Source organism: Lynx rufus, unplaced genomic scaffold, assembly GCF_022079265.1.
Source record: "Lynx rufus isolate CCGP_SWC_20201006 ecotype Redwood Valley unplaced genomic scaffold, mLynRuf1.p SCAF_2, whole genome shotgun sequence".
Classification (NCBI taxonomy): Eukaryota; Metazoa; Chordata; class Mammalia; order Carnivora; family Felidae; genus Lynx; species Lynx rufus.
This window is the reverse complement of record NW_025814834.1, coordinates 63,053,916-63,080,752: the sequence shown is the minus strand read 5'-3', so window position 1 is coordinate 63,080,752 and position 26,837 is coordinate 63,053,916. Positions and strand designations below refer to the sequence as shown.

Below are 26,837 nucleotides of genomic sequence, written 5' to 3'. Positions count from 1 at the left end.
ATTCTTTTGCCCACTCTGTGATTCTGTCTTCCATTGTGGGTATAGTGGGAGCATAATACATTATTTACATTAAGCAATATATCTCTTTACTTTTTTTAAAGGAAAATTTAACAGCTGCTTTGTATTGTAGTTTTTCTGTCTTGTAAGATGACCCTTTCTTTCTGAGATTTAGTTACATACATTACATGTATTGTTTGTTCTCTTTTGAAATAGTATCGATCATCATTCAGTTCAGTATCTAATATCATATCAGTCATATTCTTATATATAGAATTATTTATTTACAGAAGGACTTTTCACAAAAAGTATTTTTATTTTATAGACTAGAAAACTTAAAATTTAGAAGTATCTGCTCTTTTGAAAAGAATCTGGGGTCTGTTTTCTTGACTAAGTGGTTTAGCTGTGCTTATTATATATAGTTTGCACTTGATCTTCAAGGAAGAATGTTTGAGAACATGTGTTTGAATCTGTCCATATTTTTTCTGCAGCCAGATTTCCTGAAAGAGTTTGTTTGTTTCCTTGCTTTTCAGGCACTCAGTTACTGACTAGAGGTCTAGTGTCTAGTGTCCACTTCTATCATTCTGTTGATCTCTCCAAAATTGTCCATGACTCCAGTGGTTGCATGTCCTACTTTCCCCAGAACAATTCCAAGTAATGTCTGTTGTTCTGATGTAGTTATTCATACAATCCCTTTTACTCTCAAAAGAGTCCCAGTTTATACAATAAATTATATGGTCACCCTTTCCATGACCTACATGATGGGGAAACCCATGGCCACTCTTTCGACCTTATCTTTCCTAATTTTCAGTAGCATTTCACACTGTTGATTGTCTATTCTTTCTGTGGCCCAGAACTCTTCAGCTTGTCCTGTCAACATTGGTGTTTTTTGGCACTTTGTCTTGGTATCTTTGTTCTTCTTACTTTACCTATATTTTATGAACTCATATTGCAAAGTCTTATTTTGCTTTCTGTATATACTTCCCTTCTAATGCAGTTAATCTGTCTTGGAAATTCAACACAAATTGAATTTTCTAGAAGCTAAATAGCTATCAGTAGCATTGCTAAGATCTTTAAATACAAGTGTATTTTTTCTAGCAGTAAATTACATTATTTCTAAGCCAAGGCCTAATATTATCTTTAGATCTCATGGTGTTTTATTCCAACGTAGCATAACATTTCATGATACCTGCTTGATGGTCTTCTAAAAACACTATAAACTTTCCTGTTTTTACATCGAGTATTGGAACGGGCTTTAAATATTTTGAACTACCTATAACTTGCTACAGATATTACAACAGGATCCCTGTACTTTGTTTTTATTTTTAAATAGATCTATCTGGCTTTTTCATAAATTTTCGTTAGACACTATTTTAAAATTTTGTATATATCGTTAGTAAATAGACGCTCATATGATGAGAATTCACATGGCCACAGCAATAGTTGAAGATTAAAAGGAAAAAGCCTCTAGTAGTATGCAATCCCTACTTTACACTTTTACTCTGTTGTATTCATTTCTACACCATACTCCTTTGTAATTCCAAACATAACTATTGATGTCCCTGAAATTTTACTATTTGTATTATGAAACAGTCTGTGTAGAATAGGAACTTAAAACCATATGTTGCATAACTATGGGAGTGTCCGCAATTGGTAATAATCCCAGATCGATCTGTTCTGCACATCAAACTGTTTATTGTGCTATATTCTTTGGGTGTCTCAAACATCCAATTGTGTACCTCAAACCCACGATGTCCACACCAAGAACTCTTTATCTCTCTGTCAAGCCTGCTTCTTTTCTATTGTGTGTGTGTGTGTGCATGTGTGTGAATGTGTGTATTTTTATGTGTATGTGAGTACACAGTGTGTGTTTTAGTACCCCTGTCCAACTACTTACACAGCTGCCTCACCTAAAAACCTAGGAGTCATTTTGACTTTTTACTCCTTGTAGATATAATGAGCATCACCGAATCTGTCATTTTAACCTTGTAAACACCTTACAATAGCCACTTCTCTTCATCTTTACATCTTCATGCCACCACCATAGTTCAAGCCATTGACATCTTTAGGCTTCATACTAGTAGCCATCACCACCTTCCTTGAGTTACTTTCTATACTGCACATCTGATCATGTCCCCATCTCTCAACCCTACCCCCAGTGGCTTGCCATTCTCTTCACGTGAACTCCAAACTCCTGAAGCTGATTGATAAGGCCCTCTGGCGTCATTTGTGCCACCCGTCTTCTGCATTCTTTGTCCCAGTGATTCCATCCTTTTGTGTATTGCTTCCTCTACCTAGAACACCATTGCCTCTCCCATCCCTAGTTTATTTGGCTTATTCTAATTCCTCCTTCATTCTGTAGATCTTAGTTTAAACATCGCTTCCTCAGGAGAGTCTTTTCTAGCTGTATTTGTTCTTACGACTTCTTATACTTTTCCTATTATAGCCCATGGTGATGGCGGTAGTAGTCAGGGAGGGCTTTCTAATCTCAGGTGTGGATGATTTGTAATCGCCCTCTTACCCCCACTCCTTCATTCAGTTACACCCTCTCTCGTCCTATTGAGAGGCACTGAAAGAGAGCATACTTAACTTCGCAGGTCCTGTTCTTGTATATTGTTGTAAGTTAAGAGTTGAGTAAAATAATTTCATGGACTGAAACCTAAATTTAATGTATGGAAATTAAGAAGTGCTGTAGAAACCTCTCACTGATGAGTTTGACAAGTAGATGGTTAGTTGAAAAACTTGGTTAAAGTGAGGAATCATTAAAACAGGTTACATGCATGTATTAAACAGTGCATTTTTAACTAAAAACACAGAGATGCACATTGATTCTCCAGTCTGTTAATTTTGGGCAAAGCATTTTTAAATTTATTTATTATTACTTTTAAATGTTTTTATTTTAAAAAAATTTTTTTTTCAACGTTTATTTATTTTTGGGACAGAGAGAGACAGAGCATGAGCAGGGGAGGGGCAGAGAGAGAGGGAGACACAGAATCTGAAGCAGGTTCCAGGCTCCGAGCTGTCAGCACAGAGCCCGATGCGGGGTTCAAACTCACAGACTGTGAGATCATGACCTGAGCTGAAGTCGGACACTCAACCGACTGAGCCACCCAGGCGCCCCTGGGCAAAGCATTTTTAAGTTACAGTTTCATTGACTGGAGTTCTCCCTCATCTTTCTTACATGTACCACTTGTGCAAAGCATCATCTGTGGTTTCCAGTTTCATTTTCTTTAAAGTTAGAACATAAAGATCTTTGTGAATCCATCTGAGTGTAAAATCCTAGATTTTTATGATTTTTCTCCAAGATTTTTTAGCATATATGCTTATCCAGAGTCAGTTTTTGTTTCTGTTCATGTTAAATGTTCTTATTATAAAATTTGAATTAAATATATATAAACTGATGAAATATGAATGCATAAAGAGAGGTATTACAAAGCTTTTGAGAGACAAAAAAGTAACTGCCTAAGAAATGCTAAAAAATCTTGGGGTATTAGTATGTTTTAGAGTAGGAATGGGGAGCTCGTTTGTCCAGTGAATCAGTTAAGTTGGAACAGGTTAAGAGAGCTAATGCATATATGCTGTAACTTCTAATAGTAAAGATTTTGTACATGCCTAATCTTTCCCCACCCACAATAATGTATTTAAACCTTGAAGATTTTTTTAAAGGCTTAAGAAGTTTATTTATGTGTGTATCTTTCATTTTCAAAACACTGTGTTTGCTAAAAAACTATATGTATTTTTTGAATAGAAGAAAGCAACTAAATACATATCACTTATACAGATTTGTTTGATAAGATGGAATAAGATTAATCTAAGAATAAAAATATTTTACTGATTAGAACTGAAGATACTGCATTATGTTGTTAAAATCAAGAAAATAATGTTTTATGAACATATAGCTACCTCAGTATCATGTAATATGTCAGACAAGTGGTATAATTATTATAATGATGTACTAAGTATTATGATAATGCTTCATTTAATTTCCTTAAGGTATGTGTCTTTTCCCCATTTACAGTTGGGGAAATTGATTCAGAGTATAAGTAACACACCATATGTCAGGCTGGAGTTTGAATTTAGATGTCCCGATACATAATCTGTATCATTGATAAAGTTTTTGTTTTGTTTTGTTTTGTTTTGTTTTTAACTTATTTATTGCTGGGCTGTGTGTATCTGTTTTAGATGAAGAAAATAGTTTGCATGTGGTAGTGAACTGTGGAGAAGCATTACTGAAGAATAACACTTATTGGCCTCTTGTCAGTGATTTTATTAATATCCTTTCTCATCAAAGTGTGGCTAAGAGATTTTTGGAGGACCATGGTTTGTTAGTTACATGGATGAACTTTGTATCCTTCTTTCAAGGTATGAATTTTACTTTTTTTGTTAAGTTTTTAGTTTACAAAATGCCTAATGCAAAACTATCAAATAAGCTAATTAAAAGATAATAAGATACCATTCAGGTTACACGTGAAATGTCTCATTTTAATTAATATTTTTAAGTACTTTAATCAAGTGTTCATGAAAATATGTCAGAGTTATGAAAAATGTCAAATTATTAAAAAGGAAACAGGAGTATAATTTTTTTAGCACTTTAAACTGTTAATCTGGAAATTTCTAATCTATTCTCCAAGAAAGATTTATAACACTTTCATAAAATTTCAGTTACTGTCAGTTAAAATAGTTTTGACTTTCTTACATAACATATTCAATTATGTTGTAAAGGAGACAATTCACAAAGTGTTCCTAAGAAAACCTAGCTTGTAAAAACTTCCAAAAAGACTAGATTATTTTATTTTAAATATTTATTTCTATACATACTGTGCCATTTATGCCATTTGTGTGCACTGAAGTGTTTGGTACTCAGAAGTATTTTACTTGACTTTTAATATGAATAGTTGCTTCCATTTGGCAAGGTTTATATCTGCTTTAATTTTTGCAAGGTATGAACTTAAACAAGCGAGAACTAAATGAGCATGTGGAATTTGAGTCTCAGACCTACTATGCTGCCTTTGCTGCTGAACTTGAGGCCTGTGCACAGCCAATGTGGGGGCTCTTATCACATTGTAAAGTTAGGGTATGTTGAAATATTTTTGTTAATTTCTGTCTTTACCTTTAAAAAAGTGATTTGAGAAAAATATTTGTGAAAACATTGGTTTGTTTACTCATATATACTAATGGACATTGTTTACTTGTGAATTCAGGTCTATGAAAGCTGACCTGAGACAGTAGTTATTATTAGGCAGGTAGGAGTTCATTATATTTTCAGATCTTTGCAGCCTTCCCTTACCATGTATATAGCCTTGCAGCTTTGTAAGTCTCCACATTCATTTTCATTGCTTCATTTTACCCATTATCAATTAATTGCCTGATGTTTCTTGTCTTTCAAGGAATGGGAATAGTTCTCAAGACAGTTTCCATTTTTAAGATTCCAAGCACAAAATTAGTACACATTTCATTCAGCTTCCAATTGTTTATGAAGGGAATCTTAAGAGTAGCATAGCAGCAATATAAATTCTTAAATTCTTTAATTCTAGGATAAGAAAATGATCACTTGTAATTGCATGTGTGTGTGTCTTTGTGTACAAATACATATTTTACCTTTGCATTTTAAAGTATTGGTTTGATGGGTCTCCTGAATCCTTGGATAATCCAGAAAAATGGAATTCCCTGACCCTACTAAACTAAGAACTTGAATGAGATTTTGCCATATGGATCTCATGGAGACCAACCTGCCAGCCTGTATCAGTAAGCATGCTGGACAAGATTTTATAGTGGGAATATTTTGAAGCCCTACATTCTGATCTTGGCTCTGCCTCTTTCTACTTAAGTCACTTGGTCAACTCATTTAAAACTATTTGAATGTCTCAGTCTTTTTCCTTATTTTTTAAAAAACAAAACAAAAGAAAATGGAAATGGAATACTAAAGTCTGCCCTTCTTCACAGGGTTATTATGAGGCTTTCCTCCATTATATTCTTTAAATATATGGGTTCCTTTAAGCAGATTTATATTTTATCTCATGACTTCAGCTACTCTCCAAATGCACATGACTTACAACTTTGTTACTGTAGCCAGGTTCAAATTTCCAACAGCTCTGGTTATTCATGTGGATCTCCTTATATAGGTACATGAAATTTCTCAGGCCCCTAACTTTCTAAATTCATCTGCCCATACCGAGTCCTTTATGTCATTTAATGGTGTCTGGAAATATATAATTATCCAGCATGGATACTTTCTCTCTCTGCTGTGCCAGCTGTGTTCAGACTATAATAAGATACCATGAAACATCTCTTCTGTTCCAGAAGTTCTCCCTACCACTTCTTTCCTGTGTTTTATTTCTTCATATATTAAAAATAATCTAGGTTGTTAAGATAATTTCTTAACTGGTTCTTCTGAATTTAGATTCCACCTACTCTAATCTGTCCCAATACTTAAATTACTTTTCTAAGCTCTGTGCATATCTCTCCTTTGCTTAAAAATCATTAAAAGTTCTCATCTTTCTACAGGGGACATCTGTGTTTCCTGTAGAGACAAATAAGATCCTCCATCATAGGGGCGCCTGAGTGGCTCAGTTGGTTGAGCATCTGATTTCGGCTCAGGTTATGATCTCATGGTTCGTGAGTTTGAGCCCCACGTCAGGCTCTGGGCTGACAGCTCAGAGCCTGGAGCCTGCTTTGGATTCTGTGTATCCCCTTTTCTCTGCCCCTCCCCAACTCACTCTCTCTGTGTCTCTTAAAGATAAATAAACATTAAAACAAATTTGAAAAGATCCTCTATCATTTGCCCTTAACTTGTCTCTTATAATTCATCTTCCATCTATGCCCCTCTATCTATCTCCATGTCTTCATTGGATTGAATAGCATTCTTTTTTTTTTTTTTTTTTGAGAGAGAAAGCGTGTGTGCGCGCACACGTGTGCACACACTTGGGGGAGGGGCAGAAGGAGTGGGAGAGAGAGAATCTTAAGTAGGTTCCATACCCAGTGCAGAGTTCCACGTGGGGCTCTATCTCACAACTGTGAGATCATGACCTGAGCTGAAGTTCGAGAGTTGGAGGCTTAACCAACTAAGCCACCAGGTGCCCCTGAATAGTGCATGCAGTGTCTTTTCTTGATTCCTGTGCTTTTGTTCATGTTAGTGCCTTTTTTGGCTTATGCTCTCTTATTCTTTCTGCTTAGTCTTACATGAGAATCATCTGAGAAGCTTTAAAAATACATATGCCCAAGCCCCAGAGATTTTGATTTGATGTGCAGAAGGACCTTGGCAGTGATTCTAACCAGAGTGGAGAACCATTTGTATTAGCTCTTAAAAAATGCTACTCAGATGGTATATAATTTGCTCATTTAAGCTTTTTCAGTCAGGTTTATGATTTTAGTTTCTGTGTTTTCATTGTACTTTATTTAATTTCCACTGTAGCATTTATAAAAAAACTATTATATAATATGAGGTTCATTTGGTCATTCACTGAAAAAATGTTTGTTGAATGCTCTTCTTAGGCCTAGACACTATCTAGATTCTTGGGTTTTTGGTGTTGAACCATATAGGTATGGTTCTTGTTCTCATGGGGCAGTCTGACTGGGGAGATAGACATTAAGTAGGTAAACACACAGATTCATTTTGTAAGTGCTCTATAGGAAAATAACAGGTTGCCGTGAGAGTAATGAGTGTGGGGACTAATTAGTCTTGTGCTCAAAAGAGAATTCAGGACTAAGGTTATAAGTTTTAGACCCTTGGTAATGTAGATGGTGTTCATCACTGGGGGATGGGATAAGATCAAGTAGGAGAAGAGAAATGGACCCTGAAGAAAGAACTAACATTTGGCATGAGAGATAAGGGTGAGGAGAAAAACCAGAGGAGCACAGTATCATATAAACCAATAAAAGACAGCGATTCAGCAGGGAGGTTGATACGATGTTAATGTGAAAAGATCAGTATTTTGGGAGGACTGTATTTAGGATGAAATTGAATTATGAAGCTGGGGTTATGTTTATCTCTGATGATGAGAACTCATTGTTTCTAGACAATAGTTTAATTTCCAGCGTTGGAGGTTAAGATTACAATGTGTTATGGTTCTCTTAACCTAAGAAGTGAAGAGAACAGAGAGAAAACAAGCTTATATTGTCCTGGTAGAATCTGAGAGAGTAGTTCCTCAGTTAAGGGAGTATTTAGTTCCTAAATAAGACATTCTCTTGAGGAGCACCCACACTATGTCAAACATTGTTCTTCACACTATATTCTTTGCATTATATTCTTATCTAATCTTCATTGCATCTCTTATAAAGTAGACACTATCATCTCTTTCTCTTAAAATTTTTAAAAATGTTTATTTATTTTTGAGTGACAGAAAGAGAGACAGCATGAGCAGGGGAAGGGCAGAGAGAGATGGAGACACAGAATCTGCAGCAGGCTCCAGGCTCTGAGCTGTTAGCACAGAGCCTGATGGGGGGCTTGAATTCCCAGACTGCAAGATTGTGACCTGAGCCAAAGTCAGACGCTTAACCGATTGAGCCACCCAGGTGCCCCTCATCTCTTTCTTTCAGAAAGAGAATAATGTTTATTGAACTAGAAGTTAAATAACTTCTGAAAGAAAGAGATATTCAGAAAAAGAATAATGTTTATTTAGCTGGAAGTTAGATAACTTCTGAAAGAAAGAGATGATACTATTTACTTTATAAGAGATGTAATGAAGATTCGATAATAATATAATGCGAAGAACATAGTGTGAAGAAGAATGTTTGGCATAGAGTGACTTGCTCAAGTTCATACAGCTTTAAGTAGAAAATGAGTTTGAAAACAGATCTATCTGATTTCAGAAGAAGTACTCTTTACCATTTTGCTCTAATTGTTTCTTAAGCAAGAATGTCTAGAGCTTTGTTAGACTTTAGATACGTAAGCTAGAAGAAAGACCATTAATTAATGAAAAAAAATTAGCTATTTTGTTGTTTCTATTCTCTTATAAAATATAAAACTAAAGGATTAACAATGAAAAGAACTTTACCTGATAGCTGACTTTCTTTGTATGATTGCTCTAAATGCTGTTTGGTTCTTGAAAATGTAAAGGGCTAGTTAAACAAGTAATACTAGATTAATAACAGATAGATTGGTTAAAGGGATGGCACATTTCTAGCACCTTACTAATTTTTGCCTTCCTAACAGCACAAGTAAGTTGTAAAATCTCCATCTAGTGGCAACTTTAGGTTATTGCATGAGTCTGGCCGTGACTCTGGAGCACTCAACTGCGTGTTAAGACATAGTGCTAGACTATGATATAGAGCATTTTACAAACATTATTCCATTTGCTTCTTTCACAGTACTAGGAAGTAGATAGTATTATGTCAATTTATGCATATGGATGACAGACTCAAAAGATTATCAAGTAGTAAATCAACATGCACATGGGATGTTTTTGGGTGGATGTGTTAGTGGTGGGAGATGAGAGATGATCTGAACATAATTATTAAATATGATGTATTTAGAAATGGAATTAACTGGTCACCTTTTTAAAGCCTCTTAATGCATGCTTTTCAGAGTTTTCTCCAGAAGGGCTATATCAGTTTATACTTGTGCCAAGAGGGTGTTATGATATACCTTTGCGCAAGCCCTTGATAAAATGGTAGAACATTTGGTTTTAAATGTTTCTTTATCCATGACTTATCTGCCATGTTAGCTTGGTTATGACACATTATTTATGGTAACTTAAAAGTGCCATTAAAATTTTTTAGTAAGAAATAAGGGAACAAAATGTATAAAATAATATTTTTATAAAGATAAATTTCATATAGGGTAGATTAAAGCAGGGTGAGACCTTGGCAAGGAAACTAGATAAGTGATATTTGGTTTGGATGGTAGTGGAAATAAGAGTGGACCTACATGATAATATTAAGGAAGAATTAGCACAATAGGAGACTGAGCAGGGTGAAGAAGGCAACAATATGAGACTTTTAGCCTTCTTTAAAGGCACAGGATAATTTATATATGTTAAAGACTTTAACCTATTTGACTTTGATGCTACCTGCACTTTTATTACACATTAAGGCTCCAAAATGTCTGTCTGTCTTTCTTATAAAATGTATTTTTTTAAAACTTTTTTTATTGAGATCAAATTTACACAATCTAAAATTCACTATTTTAACCATTTTAAAGTATGCAGATCAGTAATGTAGTATATTCACAAAGCTGTGCAACCATTACCAAAAATTCTCCACTAATCACCCCTCCTCCAAAGAAATGTCATACCTCTCAAACCCAGCTTCCTCTTATCTCCTGGAAACCACTGATTACCCATCTGTCTCTATAAATTTGCCTAATCTAGACATTTTATGTAAGTGGAGTCATACAGTATATTACTTTTGGTGTCTGGTTTCTTTCATTTAGCATAATGTTTTCATGGTCCAACTATGTTGCAGCATGTATCAGTACTTCCATTTCTTTTCATAGCTGAATAGTAATCCAGTCCGTAGATATAGCACATTTTACTTGTCCATTCATGGATTGAGCTACTATGGATAATGTTGCTGTGAACATTGTATATAAGTTTTTGTGTGAACATATGTTTTTAATTCTCTTGTGTATGAGTGTAGAATTGTTTATCATATGGTAACTCTGTGTTTAATGTGGCCGCACCATTTTACATTTCCACCAGTAATTATGAGAATTCCAGTTTCTCCACATCCTTGTCAACACTTTTTATTTTTGCATTTAAAAAATTAGAGCCTTCCAGATAGGTGTGAAGTGACATCTCATTGTGGCTTTGATTTGTACTTTCCTAATAACTCATAGTATTGAGCATCTGTTCATGTGCTTATTAGCCATTTGTAGATCTGCTTTGGAGAAATGTCTGTTCAAATTCTTTGCTCATTATTATTATTTTTTTAAGAAAGGCTGTCATGATTTTTCCATTTAATAGTTGCCTATTTCACTGGATCTGTTTCTCCATAAAACATTACAATTTTCTTTCACAGTATCTTTATTTTAATTGGCACACATTTATCCTTTCTTCTTCTTAGCAAGCTATTTGTAGGCTGCTTATAGTACTTCTGTGTTCTGCCCTCTTTTTTTTTTTTTTGGTTTTTATTTTTTGTGGCAAATATACATAACATACAATTTAATCATTGTTAGGTGTGCAATTCATTGACATTAAGTACATTTTCAATGTTGTGCCACCTTCACCATTATCTATTTCTAACACTCTTTCATCATCCCCAAAGAAATTGTATCAATTAAACAGTAACATTAGGGAACTTATGTTTGGAATCTCTTCAAATGGAACCTGATATGTAACACATAAAACTATTTCAGCTTTGATTCGTTTTCAAGTTGTGTTCTATAATTTTCATAATTGTCACTGGTTGTTAGTATTAATTTGTGAAAGGCTTTTTTAAAATTGCACATGTAGGTATTTTAAAAATATATATGTTTTCCCATTATGTATACAATTTTTATGTATTACATATAATTTGAAGTTGAAAATATACATATTTATATACTGTAAAATTTAACTAACTTATTATTTTAGGAAACTCAAGAATACACCCGAAATGTTGTTAGATATTGCCTTGAAGCTCTTCAAGATTGGTTTGATGCTATTAACTTCGTAGATGAGGTATGTATATTTTTGGTATATATCGAGGCACTTAAGAAAAAAAGTGTTAGATCTCATTTAACACTAAAAATAATATGGGGTAAGGGAAAGATGTTGAAATGAACATAGTATCCTTAGGTTTAAAAAAAGAAATGGGAGATCAGTTCTTTGACACTTAGGAGATTGAGGAGTGCACTGATCATACTTGCTGATTTCCTAGAGAAGGGCATGATTTCTTTTTCTATTATTAAATGTACATGTCTCCATATTTCTCAGGAGTGAAAATTAGTTTTATGTAGAGGGGTAAAAGTGACAGTGCAAATGTGAATAGGGTGGGGGACATTAATGGAAAGGGTGTTACAACTTTATTAATTGGTCAGTGTTCTTCTGTGGGCTTGAACAAAGGTGATTGTTATTAATAATAAACTGAGAAGAGTTGGCACGGAACATACTCTGTATGAATTAAACAAGGGTTTGCTTGTAATTAGCCAAGTTTCCTATCAGAAGCCCCTTTTATTTCTCTTATGAAGTGAGTTCAGAATATGCCATATGCATAAGGAGGACCATGTTTCAGACAACTCCAGCTCCCCCATCTGATTTCTAAATCCTGGGCAGAATAGAACTCTTGCTATCTTTGTGTGTGTGTGTGTGTGTGTGTGTTTGCTTTTTTTAAAAAAATTTTGATATAGTCACAGACTTATTGAAAAGTTGGAGTGGAGTACAAAGAACTTTGTTTTCTTGAACCATTTGACAGTTAAGTTGTTGACTTGATGCCCTTTATGCCCAAATACTTTAGTGTGTATTTCCAACAAACAAGGACATTTCTCTTATATAACCAGATAAAACTGTAAATATTAGGAAATTAACATTAATATATTATTACTGTTTAAGTGTTAGAACTCATTCATGTTTTATAAATTGTCCAGTGTTGTCCTTTATAGCAAAAGGATCCCATTCTGAATCTCACATTGCATCTAGTCATCATGTCTCTAGTCTCCTTCTGGAGCAGTTTCTCATTCTGTCTTTGCCTTGAAGGATAGTAACATTTTCAAGAGTATGGTTGGCTCAGTTATTTTGTAGAACATCTCTCAGTCTGGGTTTGTCCCATGATTAGATTCAGATTGTGCCTCCACAGAACCCTTCCTCCTTTCAACCTGCTTTACTCCTTTGCCCCTCTAGGATTAGTTGGGCAGCTGGAGCATCCTTCAATACAGTTCTCATTGTTATTTGAAACTTTAGGAAGTATGTTGAAATAGTAGCATCACTAAGATAACACCTTGATTGAAGGAGGGGAAAACTCTCTTACACATAGAGGGTTATGAAGTACTTTAACATGAAATTAATAGTTGAGCTCAGGGGTGGAGTTAAGGACAGTTAGAATCATGTAAGGTATATAGGGCAGCTGAACTTAAGGAAATAGTACATTTGTTTTTCACACAAGTATTTTAGGAATATATTGAATATTATAAAGAATTTAAATAGATTTTTAATAGAAGAGAGAATAAGTTTAGAACTTAAGGAATCACATAGAATGGTATGTTTTTAATGGTGTTTTCGAAGGTTTTTGTTTCTTAAAAGTGCTTTGACAGATTTGTTCCTCAAAACAACCCTGTGAAGTAGAGAAGGTATTATCTTCCTCTTTTTTTTGTTTTTTTTTGTAGATGTAAAATGGAGATGCAAAGATAGTAAATCACTTGCCTGTAGTTTCATAACAAATTACTGGTAGTTCTCAGTCAAGAACCCACATCTCTCAACTCCTTGTCTGGTAGTATTTCAGTGATGCTGACTATTGGCAGTGGAAAGAGCTATGGGTCAGACAGGCCCAAGTGTAAATTGTGGCTCAGCCACAAACCAATGAGCTATGTGATCCTAGATAGGTTTTTAAAAATTATTTTTAATTTTTTTTACATTGCAAAATCCATCTCCTCATCTCTTTATTGAAGATAATATTAGTAGTCAATGAGGATTGAATAAGAGGCACATTTTACATTTGTGATAAATATTTCTTTTACCATCCTTGTTGGTGGATGTCAGAAGTTATTGGGGTAGTATAGCACAGATTAAATAAATACTTTTTGAACTGAATTAAGTCAGATCAGTCATATAGAAACAAGGGATAGGGGGTGCCTGGGCGGCTCAGTTCGTTAAGCATCCATCTCTTGATTTGGCTCAGGTCATGATCTCACAGTTCATGGGTTCGAGCCCCATGTTGGGCTCTGCGCTGACAGTGTGATATCTCCTTGGGATTCTCTCTTTCCCTCTCTCTCTGCCCTTCCCCAAACCATGCTCATGCTTGTGCTCTTTCTCTCACTAGAATGCCAAAGTTCTTTGATATATACTGTACTAAGCTTTCTTATGGAAGCTGTGTTTTCAGTGCTGATATGGGGAGCATCTCACCCAGCTTGTGAAGGCACATAGGCCCTTCACTTGTACGTCACTTTTAGGACTGTGATAGAACCTCTTACCACTCTGAATATAACAGTGGAGTCCAGACTGGCTCTTCAGTTCACTATTTGTTAACCGTAGGAAGTTATTTAAGTTTCCAAGCTTGAATTTCCTTACTTATAAAATGAGAACATTAATAGTTTCTACTCCCTAGGGTCCTTCTGAGGATTAAATGAGGTAATGTGAATATGGTCAGCTGTGATTATTGTTCTTACTACTGTCATCATGTTTGGTATGCATGCATTTGAAGATTCCCAAATAGGCTAATTGTAAAAGGAAATCTGTTCCATCCCTTGTTCAATGCTGGATGCTTCAGAGGATTCAGAGTTGAGTAGTATGTAGTTTCTGCCTTCAGAAACTTGCATTTAGGTGTGTAAAATGGAATTAATTTTATCTTTTATCTATACAGGATTTTTTTTTAAAGCTATATCTTCTAAAATTTTAAGTTTTGGTTAAAAAGGTTCAGGAATAAATCAAGGTGAAAGTGTGGGTTTAGCATTTTGAAACCTTCTTTGAACTTGTATAAAACATGCTTCAACTTGTGGATTTTGTTTGTTTATTCTAGCCAGCACCTAACCAAGTCACTTTTCATCTGCCCCTTCATCGTTACTATGCTATGTTTTTGAGTAAGGTAAGACTATCATTAAGCAATTCTGGTATTTTTTTTTTAATATTGGGAAATAAGTATTGAATTAGTAACTTGTTTTTTTTTTTCAAAATTTTTAGGCTGTGAAATGTCAAGAACTAGATTTGGATTCTGTTTTACCTGATCAGGAAATGTTAATGAAACTAATGATTCACCCACTCCAAATTCAAGTATGTATTCAGGGTTTAAAAAGTTCTAAATTGAGGGACTCCTGGGTGGCTCAGTTGGTTAAGTGTCTGACTTCAGCTCAGGTCATGATCTCTTTGTGGGTTCGAGCACCACATTGGGCTCTGTGCTGACAGCTCAGAGCCTCGATCCTGCTTCGGATTCTGTGTCTCCCTCTCTCTCTGCCCCTCCCCGCTCACACTGTGTCTCTCTCTCAAAAATAAACATAAAAAAAAAAAAAGTTTTGAATTGAATTCCTCAGTTAAGTGATTCTTCTTTATTTTGTTTTTATGTTTTACATTTTTGTTATAGCCAAAATGTTTGAAAAGCTTTTTTTTTTTTATACTTGGTTATTTTTGCCAGATTATATTTTGGTGTTTTTTGTTCTGTGAGATTTACAGTGAGTTTTAATTTCCCCAGAAATTCTTTTCACCATATTTTAGGGAAGTTTTTAACATACTATGGCATTGTTTTGAGAGGAGATGCCAAAGAGTTCTAGCATTAGTGCTAATTCTATTTTACTAAAACCATGTTGTTTGGGGTAACTTAGCTACTTGATTCTTAGTTTCCGAATCTGGAAAATGAGAGGAGAGAAAAGAGAGAAGAATATTTCTGCATAAGCACCATGGTTTCTTTCAGTTCTAATACTATAATTTTATGGGCCAATCTTTTATATACAGTACAGGGATGTGTGCTTCAATTTATTTTTCCTGGAAATTTTAGATTTATTAAGTATTATTGAACTTTAACACTGGGGGTTAGGAACAAGTAAGAGATGAAGTTGATACAGGACACAAATTCATGAAGAATTAAACATTAAAAAAAAATTGTTCTAATCTGACCTTCTCTTACCTGCCAGTTACTTGAAAGATTACTAATTTAGGTTGAAGGTTGAGTTAGGGTACATTAAAGATATAGATTATATTTATTTATTGGAGCAATTAACTTTGTTTCATGCTTATTTATGCTTATTTGTGTGTTTCTTTAAGCATTATGTAAGTTTTTCTTGAGAAACAAAGAGTTAAATATAAGTGTCATTGATTCCTCATGAAAGATTTCATTTAAAATTGTTATAAGTGTATCCAGGCATCATCATACTAACTCATGTATAAACTTCAAAAGAAGGGATTGTATAAAGCATAATGATCACTTAAAAATTTCAAAGTATGTATTTGAATAGAATATTTTAAACTAACATGGGGCAGAATGTCAGGCTTATTCTATGATTAAGTTACAAAATACTTTGAACTGATTATTCAGTATAACATGATTTTTATAAAGATTGAATTTAGAACACTTCTTTGTCCAGTTTACTTAATTTTTATTTTACTAGGCAAGTCTTGCTGAAATCCACAGCAATATGTGGGTAAGAAATGGTCTACAAATCAAAGGACAAGCTATGACCTATGTCCAGTCTCATTTCTGTAATTCCATGATTGACCCTGACATTTACTTACTGCAGGTAAGCCAGTTTGATAATGCAGATATTATACTTTAGAAGTTTCTCATTTGTACCTGCAGCAGTTAGTTGATAGAGGTGACTCGATGACATGAAGAGGTCATTGCTATTGAAAGAATTTACTACTTAAATTTTCCAGGAGAAGGGGACATGCCATGCCACAGCAGAACCACAGGAAGCATTAGACATTGGTCAAGAGGCAGGAACAAGGGGGAAATCCTAGAGCAGGACCTTTTGGGGGGTATCCACAGAAAGGGCAAGGCAAGGCAGGGGAAGCAGTTGAGAATTGGCTAATTTGAATAGATTCTGGTGGGCTTTGGGGCATTGGGGCTGTCCCCAGCTACCTGGCCATGGGTTGTTTCAGGGCAGGGAGAATATTGGCTTGGTGTGTGAGAGTTAGATAAAGGGGGGTGATTGACTTATCTGTAAGAGGCTTGTCCCCAGGAAGTTGTTTACTGTTTTTAGGAATATATTTAAGAATGTTTCTTGTCTTTAGCTAGCCCAGAGAGGGGTGGTCTCTCCCCCTGTCTGTAAGTGGCCCCCACATTGTCAAAACGTCATAAGACATAGGAAATTAACAAACCACATGATTAATACAAGAAGTAAAACTGAATATTGAGAGATAAAGTTTCTGGGTTTTTTTGTTTTTTGTTTTTTTGTCTTTTAAAGGTTTGTGCTTCTAGACTTGACCCAGATTATTTTATTTCATCTGTCTTTGAAAGGTGAGCATAATTTTATCAAGACAGGTATTAGGAAGAATTTGGAATTTAAGTTGATTTTGTTTTAACTTAAAAAAAATCTGTCTCAAATATTTCTTATTATAGATTTAAGGTAGTGGATTTGTTGACAATGGCTTCACAACATCAAAACACAGTACTTGATGCAGAGCATGAGAGATCGATGTTAGAAGGCGCTCTTACATTTCTTGTGATTCTTTTAAGTCTTCGTTTACATTTAGGTAAAAAGCACTCCTACTAATGCTTGGGTATTAAGTATTCTCTCTTTCCTCCCCTCTCCCTGTGGTAGTAACTGGCTTATGGAAAAAAGAAAAGGATTTGGATGTATTTAAATACTGTTTCAAACTCTTGACATGTGCAATTGCTACTCCTTTCATAGTATCCTTTAAAAAACCCTTTACTTAAGGGAGCTGCAAACAGCAGGTTAGTTAAACTGGTTATATTTGGGGCATTGCATTCTTTGCTCTTTAATTTTTGAAGCATCTCATTTTTGGTAAAACAGCTTAATAAAAAGTGTGGTAAGTTGTTTTTTTTATAATTTACGTATATTCAGATTAACTAATTTCCTTTTTAATTGTTTTAGGAATGTCTGATGATGAGATACTCAGGGCAGAGATGGTAGCCCAGTTGTGCATGAATGACAGGACACACAGTTCATTGCTGGACCTCATATCCTTTTAAAAGCTTACGTTTCTGTTAATTATAGAGTCTAAATGATAAGTAATTTTTATGGGTTAAAGATACATCACTTTTGTGATTAAAAAATATTTTTGGAGTTGAAAAAAACCTTTAACTGTTCAAGTGTGTGTCCAGGGCTAGTTGGCAGATATTTTTGCCTCTCTCTGTCACTGCTCAGGGAGCTCTTGTTAGCTGTGGTTACACTTCAGAAGTGATGGCTCTGGGCAACCCAGGATCTGACCTTCTAGGACCGTGTTCGTGAAAGGAAGCTGGACACTTGGTAAAAGGCAGCAAAGTCTACGTTATCTGTATATCTAGGTTGGAATTCATGGTTAAAATTTATAGGTTTACCTTATAATTATTACCAGGGTTTTAAACATTTTAAGAATTTTTTTCTTAGAATTCAATCTTAAACCAAGAAGTTTTTGAGGGGAAAGACTATCGTCTATAAACTTTAAAAACTTATGGTTCTTTGTATAGGACAGAGCATACAACAGACACTTTATTATTTTTTAAGTTAATAAAATTTTAGACAAAGATTTTGTTATTTTGTGATAAAAATTTATTTTATAAATTTTGGACTAAGTTTACTTTGTATATTATGAATACGTTTGGAATAATTGGCTGACATTTTGTGAAATAACTCCTGTGGAATGCCATTTGATAACCTTGAAGATTTTCATAAGCAGCAGCAATTTGATATTGTTTGATGATTTCATTCAACTATTATATAATGTGTATCAATGCTGTAACAGCAGAGGCATTCCTCTGTAACTTTGAATTTTGAAAAGTTAATTGATTAATGTGAAATCAGTGGGAAAGGATCTTTGTGGTTTCCTGGCTTACTTCTTTATAAAACTTTGTTTAGCATCTTTTTTCTCTTTTTTTTTTTTTTTTTTTTTGGAGGATGGCATTTTGTTTTTGGAAAAATAATCTTTGCTCATAAAAATATTGGCTAATTTTTAGCATACTGTTTTTGATTCTCTAAGGGAGAATATAACATTATTTGTAAAATGATGAAAATGGAGTTGCACCTGGGTGGCTCAGTAGCTTGAGCATCCGACTCTTGATTTTGACTCAGGTCATGATTCCAGTGTTGTGGCATCGAGCCCCGTGTCAAGCTCTGTGCTGAACATGGAGCCTACTTAAGATTCCCTCTCTCCCTGGGCTCCTCTCGTGTGTGCTCGCTCTCTGAAAACAAAAAAGAAAGAAAAAGAATGGAGATTAATTTTATAAGCTTTTTTTTTTTTCATAAAATTTGGTTAATTTGTTTTGGGGAGAAATAAACTTGGGAACTACTTTAGCATATAAGCTAGAAGTAGGCTTGTAGGTTAAAAATATTTTAAAAATTCACAATTAATAAAAAGTTACTGAACTCTTGTATTATATAGCCCTCTTGTGGCCAGTATTACATATTACAGCCAATTACTCAACAAAAATAGAAACTAGAGTACCTTGGTAATTTTATAAAGCTGGCTTTTAAGCATAAGAGACTGTTAAAAACTGAGAACAAACTGAGGGTTGATGGGGGGTGGGAGGGAGGGGCGGGTGGGTGATGGGTATTGAGGAGGACACCTTTTGGGATGAGCACTGGGTGTTGTATGGAAACCAATTTGTCAATAAACTTCATATAAAAAAAAAAAGCTGGCTTTTAGGCATTAATTTTTTTCTTGACACATACGTCATATTCCAGAAAATCCAAATCCCAAAAGTGGTATTATTCCAGGCAGTTACAGCTTTGAATCAGTTTTATCAGCTGTAGCTGACTTTAAGGCTCCTGTTTTTGAACCTGGAGGTTCTATGCAGCAAGGCATGTATACTCCTAAAGGTACGTTTATATACATAAATATATTTTTTCAGAAATGGTTTTCTGAAGGTAAGTTGTGTACATAAAGAAAACATTTTGCTTTTTATTTATTTGTCTTTGAGTTATTCCTCAATTTTCTTATAGATGTGTTTGTTTTTTTATGGTATATGGTGATATTGCTTCTATTTATTTACAAATCTATGGTTTTATGTTACAGGAAACCTTCTTAGATGACTCTGAATTAGAAAAGGAACTTTATATATGAATTCTAGTTCATTTTTATACGTGAATGAGCTGTAAATGAGCCAGAAATTATAAAACAATGTATATTAAAATTTTTTTAAATCTATTTATTCTCTAAGTTTGATTTTGAAATAGTTCTCACTACCCAAAATTTAACTTGAAACAGTTAAAATTAAAATCCAGATATGATACTGATTACATTTTCCTACATCCTATGTAAATACATAAAATCTTTTCCTTAAGTGGTTGGTTTTCCAAGGTTTTCTCCTTAGCTTCATAGATGACATGCTTGCCAAGCGCCACAAGTAGTGAAGTCTTCATTCACAGTCTTGTCCTTTTCACTTTCACATGTTCACTAATCTAAGTTAAAAGTTTGAAGGAAGTACCACTTACATGCTTCTTGACTTCCTCAATACTCATTGTCTAGCTGAAAAACTGATGCCCATGTTGAAGGTGTGAATAACATGTACTGTTTGGCAAAATCCAGCAGGATAAGCCTTATCATGTGGGATTTTTCCAGGAGTTTGCAATGGTGAATCCCGAGTCTCTGGTTGCAGTGTGTATTCCATTAAAGGAAAAGCACAGTGTTTCTCTATTGTAGAGAACTTCTCAGGTGGAGCTGCATCACATAGTACACTGCTTATTATGGTGTGAGGATTACCTCTGTCCTAGTCACTTGCGGTCCTTATAAAAAACACGGGTTCTTGTGCCTCACCTCAGTCTGTTCTCATCAGGATCTCTCGGGATGGATTCTGGGAATCTGCTTTTTTAATAAGCTCTGAAGGTGATTGTCATGCACAGGAAAGTTTGAGACACTGAGACTGAGCATTGGGCTTTTGAAGATTAGATTAACTAGTTTGTGTGATGTTTGGATTTGACATCTTATTTGTAAAAATGAGAGAGTTGGGGTAGATGAGTACTTTTAAAGCTTTTTAAAAAGTGGTTGAAATAAGCCTTTAGTTTTGGGCAACTAAACCTTAACTAAATCTGTCTTACAAAACCAATAAAAGCAAACCTACTCTTGTTAAAGTGGGTGCAGGTAGTAGACGTGGCTTCTCGACTGTTTTGTCATCTCCTTGCTCTTGAAGTGGCCCCACGTACACTTCTGTGGGAATCCACAGAACACTAAAGCCTGCCAGACTAGTTAATCACTAACAGTTTTCTTTTATTGCTGTGGTTTTATTCTGATAAAAGCATTGGCATTTTAGTTGTACAAATTAATAGATTAAAAAGTGAAGGACAATAAATGATAATAGAAGTAAGAACAAAGGTCTTTGTGAAGGCCTATCTTAAGGATCTTAATCATACTTAGGATAATTTAAGATGAATGAATAGTCTGTTACGTGAAAATAGGGACAATTGTTAACAGTTTCTTATGCCAGGAAATTGGAATTACAGTAGGTATGTAGAGAGAAGCTTAAGCTTCTTACTGTTTTCAGATGTTAAGAATTCTGCTAGAATGAGATGTGAAAAAATGATCTAGGAAAGATAACACTCTTAAGGCAATGGTTTCTGAAATTATTATTTGCAGGCCATGCTATAGATTTTTTCTACATCTAAATACCACCTCTGTTACTGTATACATAGTATGCTGTATTTTCTTGAGTGGATTCACTTCTTTAAATTTCACCTCATGCTAAGCATGATTATGAAATCATGGGTTTTATATGCAATGTACAAGTTCTTAATACATGTTAATATAATTGTATAATTGTTAAAAGCTTTGTGCACTTAAAATCATCTTGTATACCACCACTTGTACACATTCCACACATGGGGTAATGGTTCCTAATCACTTCTACAAACCAAAAATATTACAAAGACTCTTGAAAATCAATAGCTCATTAATTTTTTAATCTAGCTTTCACATTTTTATCTCTGAATGTTTTCAAATTTGTTAATGTGTTTTTTTTTCTTACATTCTATTGGCACTTTAAAAAAAAAACCATGAACTAAACTTTTATGGTGCAGCATTATCACGTTGTAATACATTTTTTTTTTTTTGCTCACTAGTTCTTACTGAAATTAAAAGAATATTCATAATGATGAAATTGTGATTTTTAAGACTTAGAAAAGTAGTCATGATATCAAGCTTATTAAAGCAAATATATGATCCAATTAAACTATCCCATCTTATAAATTTAAAATATACTTAAATGTAATTAGTCATCAGAAATTGACCTTGTTCCTAAGAAGTCAGTGTTTTGTTTCTACTTTCTTTTGAATAATAGCTGAAGTCTGGGATCAGGAGTTTGACCCCGTCATGGTCATTCTTCGAACAGTTTACCGTAGAGACGTGCAGTCTGCAATGGACAGATATACAGCATTGTAAGTCTGTTATGCTAGTATAAAATGGATATTTTATATTTATGTAGAAAAACTTTAGTTATAACACAAATGTGATATGCAGTGATTAAAGTATACTCTCAATCTTTAGAGGAGAAAATAATACTTTAAGATTTAAAAAAATCTGCCATATATTTATGTTCTCAAGATCTTGACCCAAAATCTGATAAATATTATAATGTCACAAATAGACATTAAAAAAATAACAAACTTATTTAGTTGCTGTTTGACTGGTGGAATGCAAAACTTGGTTTTGTGTTGTTCTGCTTTCACACCAGTAGAGGAGGCACAAGTTAAGAGAATAAAATTATCTGATCTCAGAGATGATGGGTATCTACCAAAAGTTTGGTAATATTGCTGTGTTTTTCACAACTGGGAAAATAGCCAAAGAAAAATGAATTTTATTTGTAAATATTTAACAAAGTGGTTTAAAATGTTGATGATTGCAGAAAAAAGTTTTGAAGAATATCTTTTTAATGAAGTATTCATTTTTGTTATTGTTATAGACTATTTTTTAATGTATTGTTTCCACCAATTTTTAAACCTTAATGTTATATTGCTGAACATCATATAATACCATGTTTTATCTGTGCTTTTCTTTTTTTATTAGGTTTTTTTTTTTAGTTTTTTTTGTTGTTGAAATTTTTATTTTAATTTACATATTTTTTTAAATTGTATCCAAATAGCATATGGCACAGCAATGATTTCAGGAATAGATTTCTTAATGCCCCTTAACCATTTAGCCCATCTCCTCTCCCACAATCCCTCCAGTAACCCTCTGTTTGTTCTCCATATTTAAGAGTCTCTTCTGTTTTGTCACCCTCCCTGTTTTTATATTATTTTTGCTTCCCTTCCCTTATGTTCATCTGCTTTGTATCTTAAAGCCTAATATGAGTGAAGTCATGTGATACTTGTCTTTTCTCTGACTAATTTTGCTTAGCATAACACCCTCTAGTTTCAGCCATGTAGTTGCAAATGTCAAGATTTCATTCCTTTTGATTGCTGAGTAATACTCCATTGCATATATACACTACATCTTCTTTATCCATTCATCCATTGATAGATATATGGACTCTTTCCATACTTTGGCTATTGTTGATAGTGCTGCTATAAACATGGGGGTGCATGTGTCCCTTCGAAACAGCATACCTGTACCCCTTGGATAAATACCTAGTAGGGCAATTGCTGGGTCATAGGGTAGTTCTATTTTTAATGTTTTGAGGAACCTCCATATTTTCCAGAGTGGCTGCACCAGTTTGCATTCCCACCAGCAGTGCAAAAGAGATTCTTTTTCTCTGCATCCTCACGAACATCTGTTGTTGCCTGAGTTGTTAATGTTAGCCATTCTGACAGGTGTGAGGTGGTATTTCATTGTGGTTTTGATTTGTATTTCCCTAATGATGAGTGATGTTGAGCATTTTTTCATGTGTCAGTTGGCCATCTGGATGTCTTCTTTGGAGAAGTGTCTATTAATGTCTTTTGCCCATTTCTTCACTGGATTATTTGTTTTTTGGGTGTTGAGTTTGATAAGTTCTTTCTAGATTTTGGATACTAACCCTTTATCTGATATGTCATTTGCAAATATCTTCTCCCATTCTGTTGGTTGCCTTTTAGTTTTGCTGATTGTTTCCTTTGCTGTGCAGAAGCTTTTTATTTTGATGAGGTCCCAATAGTTCATTTTTACTTTTGTTTCTCTTGCCTCTGGAGATGTGTTGAGCAAGAAATTGCTGTGGCCAAGGTCAAAGAGGTTTTTGCCTACTTTCTCCTTGAGGATTTTGATGACCTCCTGTCTTACATTTAGGTCTTTCATCCATTTTGAGTTTATTTTTGGGTATGGTGTAAGAAAGTGGTCCAGGTTCATTTTTCTGCATGTTGCTGTCCAGTTTTCCCAGCACCACTTGCTGAAGAGACTGTCTTTATTCCATTGTATATTCTTCCTGCTTTGTCAAAGATTAGTTGGCCATACGTTTGTGGGTCCATTTCTGGGTTCTCTATTCTGTTCCATTGATCTGAGTGTCTGTTGTTGTGCCATTATCTGTGCTTTTCTGAAGCATATGTTAAATATTTTAAAAACAAATTTTATTTATTTATTTACTTATTAATTATTTTTAAAAATTTACATCCAAATTAGTTAGCATATAGTGCAACAATGATTTCAGGACTAGATTCCTTAGTGCCCCTTACCCATTTAGTCCATCCCCCCTCTCACAACCCCTCCCGTAACCCTCAGTTTGTTCTCCATATTTGTGAGTCTCTTCTGGTTTGTCCCCCTCCCTGTTTTTATATTATTTTTGTTTCCCTTATGTTCATCTGTTTTGTCTCTTAAAGTCCTCATATGAGTGAGTCATATGATTTTTGTCTTTCTCTGACTAATTTCACTTAGCATAATATCCTCCAGTTCTATCCACCTAGTTGCAAATGGCAAGATTTCATTCTTGTTGATTGCTGAGTAATACTCCATTGTATATATATACCACGTTTTCTTTATCCATTCATCCATTGATCGACATTTGGGCTCTTTCCATACTTTGGCTATTGTTGATAGTGCTGCTATAAACATGGGGGTGCATGTGTCCCTTTGAAACAGCACAGCTGTATCCTTTGGATAAATGCTTAGTAGTGCAATTGCTGGGTTGTAGGGTAGTTCTATTTTTAGTTTTTTGAGGAACCTCCATACTGTTTTCCAGAGTGGCTGCACCAGCTTGCATTCTCATAAAAACAAATTTTAAGTGATATAAATGTCTTTGATCTTGAGAAAGTATTTGTCAAAGTTTAAGTGTAGATATTAGGTATAATTGAAACTTCTTTTTTGTCAAGACAGTGTAGTAATAGATATATGTTGAATTTATGATCCATCAGAGACCTATCTGAAGAAAGTTTATAGTATAGAATTTTAGTATACCCTTCCTACCCCCTAGAAAACAAAAACAAAAAACAACGCATAGTTCAGCCATCAGCATCTCTCTTTACCTTTCTTTAAAACCCTTGAAGAGGTAGTCTCAGGTTCTCCTTACTCTGGTTTCTTAACAACTTCTTTTTATATGGTTTTGTACCTATTTGTTTACTTGTAGGCTTTTACTAGACTCTTAGTTCCTTGAGGGAAGATATTTTTGTCTCTCCCTTTACATATTTAGTACTTTTTTTCAGTGCTGGCACATAGTAGGCATTCAGAATACATTCATCGAATAAATAAATTGGAGTAGTTCATCTTGAAAAAAGATGGACGGGAGGAAGCATTTGCATGGAAAGCCTAATGTGACATAAACACTGTGGTCTTAAGTGGCTCTGCCGTTTTCAGGGGGTGGTAGTGGTGGCTAGTCATTTGAATATATAAAGAGTATGTATATAGTAAATTTTATTGCTTTTTTTAAATTTTGTAATAAATAGAAATTTGGACTGGGATTGGGCTCAAACTTTCAAAGTTTTCAGGGAGCCATTAAATACTTAATGCAATCAGTTTTAAAGGGGAAATTTTATTAACAATACATGTTTATTGAATGCTTGTTATATGCCAGGCACTCTGTAAAGCAAACAGCATTGTATCTTTTATTTTTCACATAGCAGACTTAATTGCTCTGAGCACTTAATTTCCTTCATTGAGAACCAGTAGTTCTCAACCAGGAGTGATTTTTATCCTTCAAGGGACATTTGGCATTGTCTGAAGACTTGGATGGTTGTTACTGACATCTAGTAGAAGCTAGCTAGATCTGTCCCCCCTGAACAAGAATTATCTGGCCCCAAATATCATTGGTGTCAAGACGAGAAAGCTAGCTTAGACCCATACTGACATAGAGGTATCCTTTTTTTTTGTTTTCTGGTATCTTGTCTCTTGTAACATATTTTGTGTTATTAGTTGCTTAGAACCAGATCATAGTTTGATTTATACCCACTTCACATAGTCATAGAAGACTGTATCTTCAGAGCTATTTTTATTAATTTTTCCTCTTTCCTGTTTTGTTCTCCATATTTTTTCTAATTCTCTCACGTCCCCCATTGGGCTTTTGAGTTCCTTCCTGTACAATATCTTTATAATTTCTTAGTAATTTCTGAAGTGCAGTGATGTTTCTTGGCAGTTTGGAAATCTCTGTTTTAAAAAAAAATGTGTATTTTATTTTATTAAAAAATTTTTAATGTTTATTTTTGAGAGAGAGAGAGAGGTGAACAGAAGAGGGGCAGAGAGAGAGAGGGAGACACAGAATCCAAAGCAGGCTCCAGGCTCTGAGCTGTCAGCACAGAGCCCTACACAGGGCTTGAACTCACAAACTGTGAGATCATGATCTGAGCTGAATTTGGATGCTTAACTGACTGAGCCACCCAGGCGCCCCAAGAGATGTATATTTAAATAAAGCAGTAATAACAAAGGACAAATAAATGTACTCTATAGCTTCAGGCTAAAACTCTTTAATCATTTTCTTATAAGTTAATTTATGTATAAACTATTATATTCATGTGATAACATTTCATGTACTTAAATATCATACTCATGAATAAATGTATTAGTTTTTATGTAAACCTTAATTTTGTTTTGAAATTTATTTTGTATGTGAAATAATAGCATCTGCTTTCTTCATGTGATACCTTTTATTTGCTGTATATTTGACTGTATAGTTGACTGTTTCAGTTCTTATTAGAGCACAACAGGAAATAACCCTAAATGGTGGAACTTCCTGGTCATTTTCATTTTCTTTTACTTCTAAGGGACAAGAAGTGGCTAAACTGATTTTACTGAGTGTGATCG

General features: G+C 34.4%; 1 protein-coding gene across 3 annotated transcripts in view; it reads left to right on the top strand.

The window, feature by feature from the left end:
* UBR3 (ubiquitin protein ligase E3 component n-recognin 3) overlaps positions 1 to 26,837 on the top strand; it is a 241,685-nt gene that overhangs the window by 82,445 nt on the left and 132,403 nt on the right. For all 3 annotated transcript variants that reach the window (XM_047085617.1, XM_047085616.1, XM_047085618.1), the window contains exons 9-19: positions 4,180 to 4,359; positions 4,938 to 5,071; positions 11,508 to 11,594; positions 14,584 to 14,649; positions 14,745 to 14,834; positions 16,163 to 16,291; positions 16,958 to 17,010; positions 17,113 to 17,246; positions 17,609 to 17,694; positions 19,390 to 19,531; positions 21,985 to 22,081. In XM_047085617.1, the coding sequence (XP_046941573.1) occupies positions 4,180 to 4,359; positions 4,938 to 5,071; positions 11,508 to 11,594; positions 14,584 to 14,649; positions 14,745 to 14,834; positions 16,163 to 16,291; positions 16,958 to 17,010; positions 17,113 to 17,246; positions 17,609 to 17,694; positions 19,390 to 19,531; positions 21,985 to 22,081 (1,198 nt within the window). The remainder of the gene's footprint in view (positions 1 to 4,179; positions 4,360 to 4,937; positions 5,072 to 11,507; positions 11,595 to 14,583; positions 14,650 to 14,744; positions 14,835 to 16,162; positions 16,292 to 16,957; positions 17,011 to 17,112; positions 17,247 to 17,608; positions 17,695 to 19,389; positions 19,532 to 21,984; positions 22,082 to 26,837) is intronic.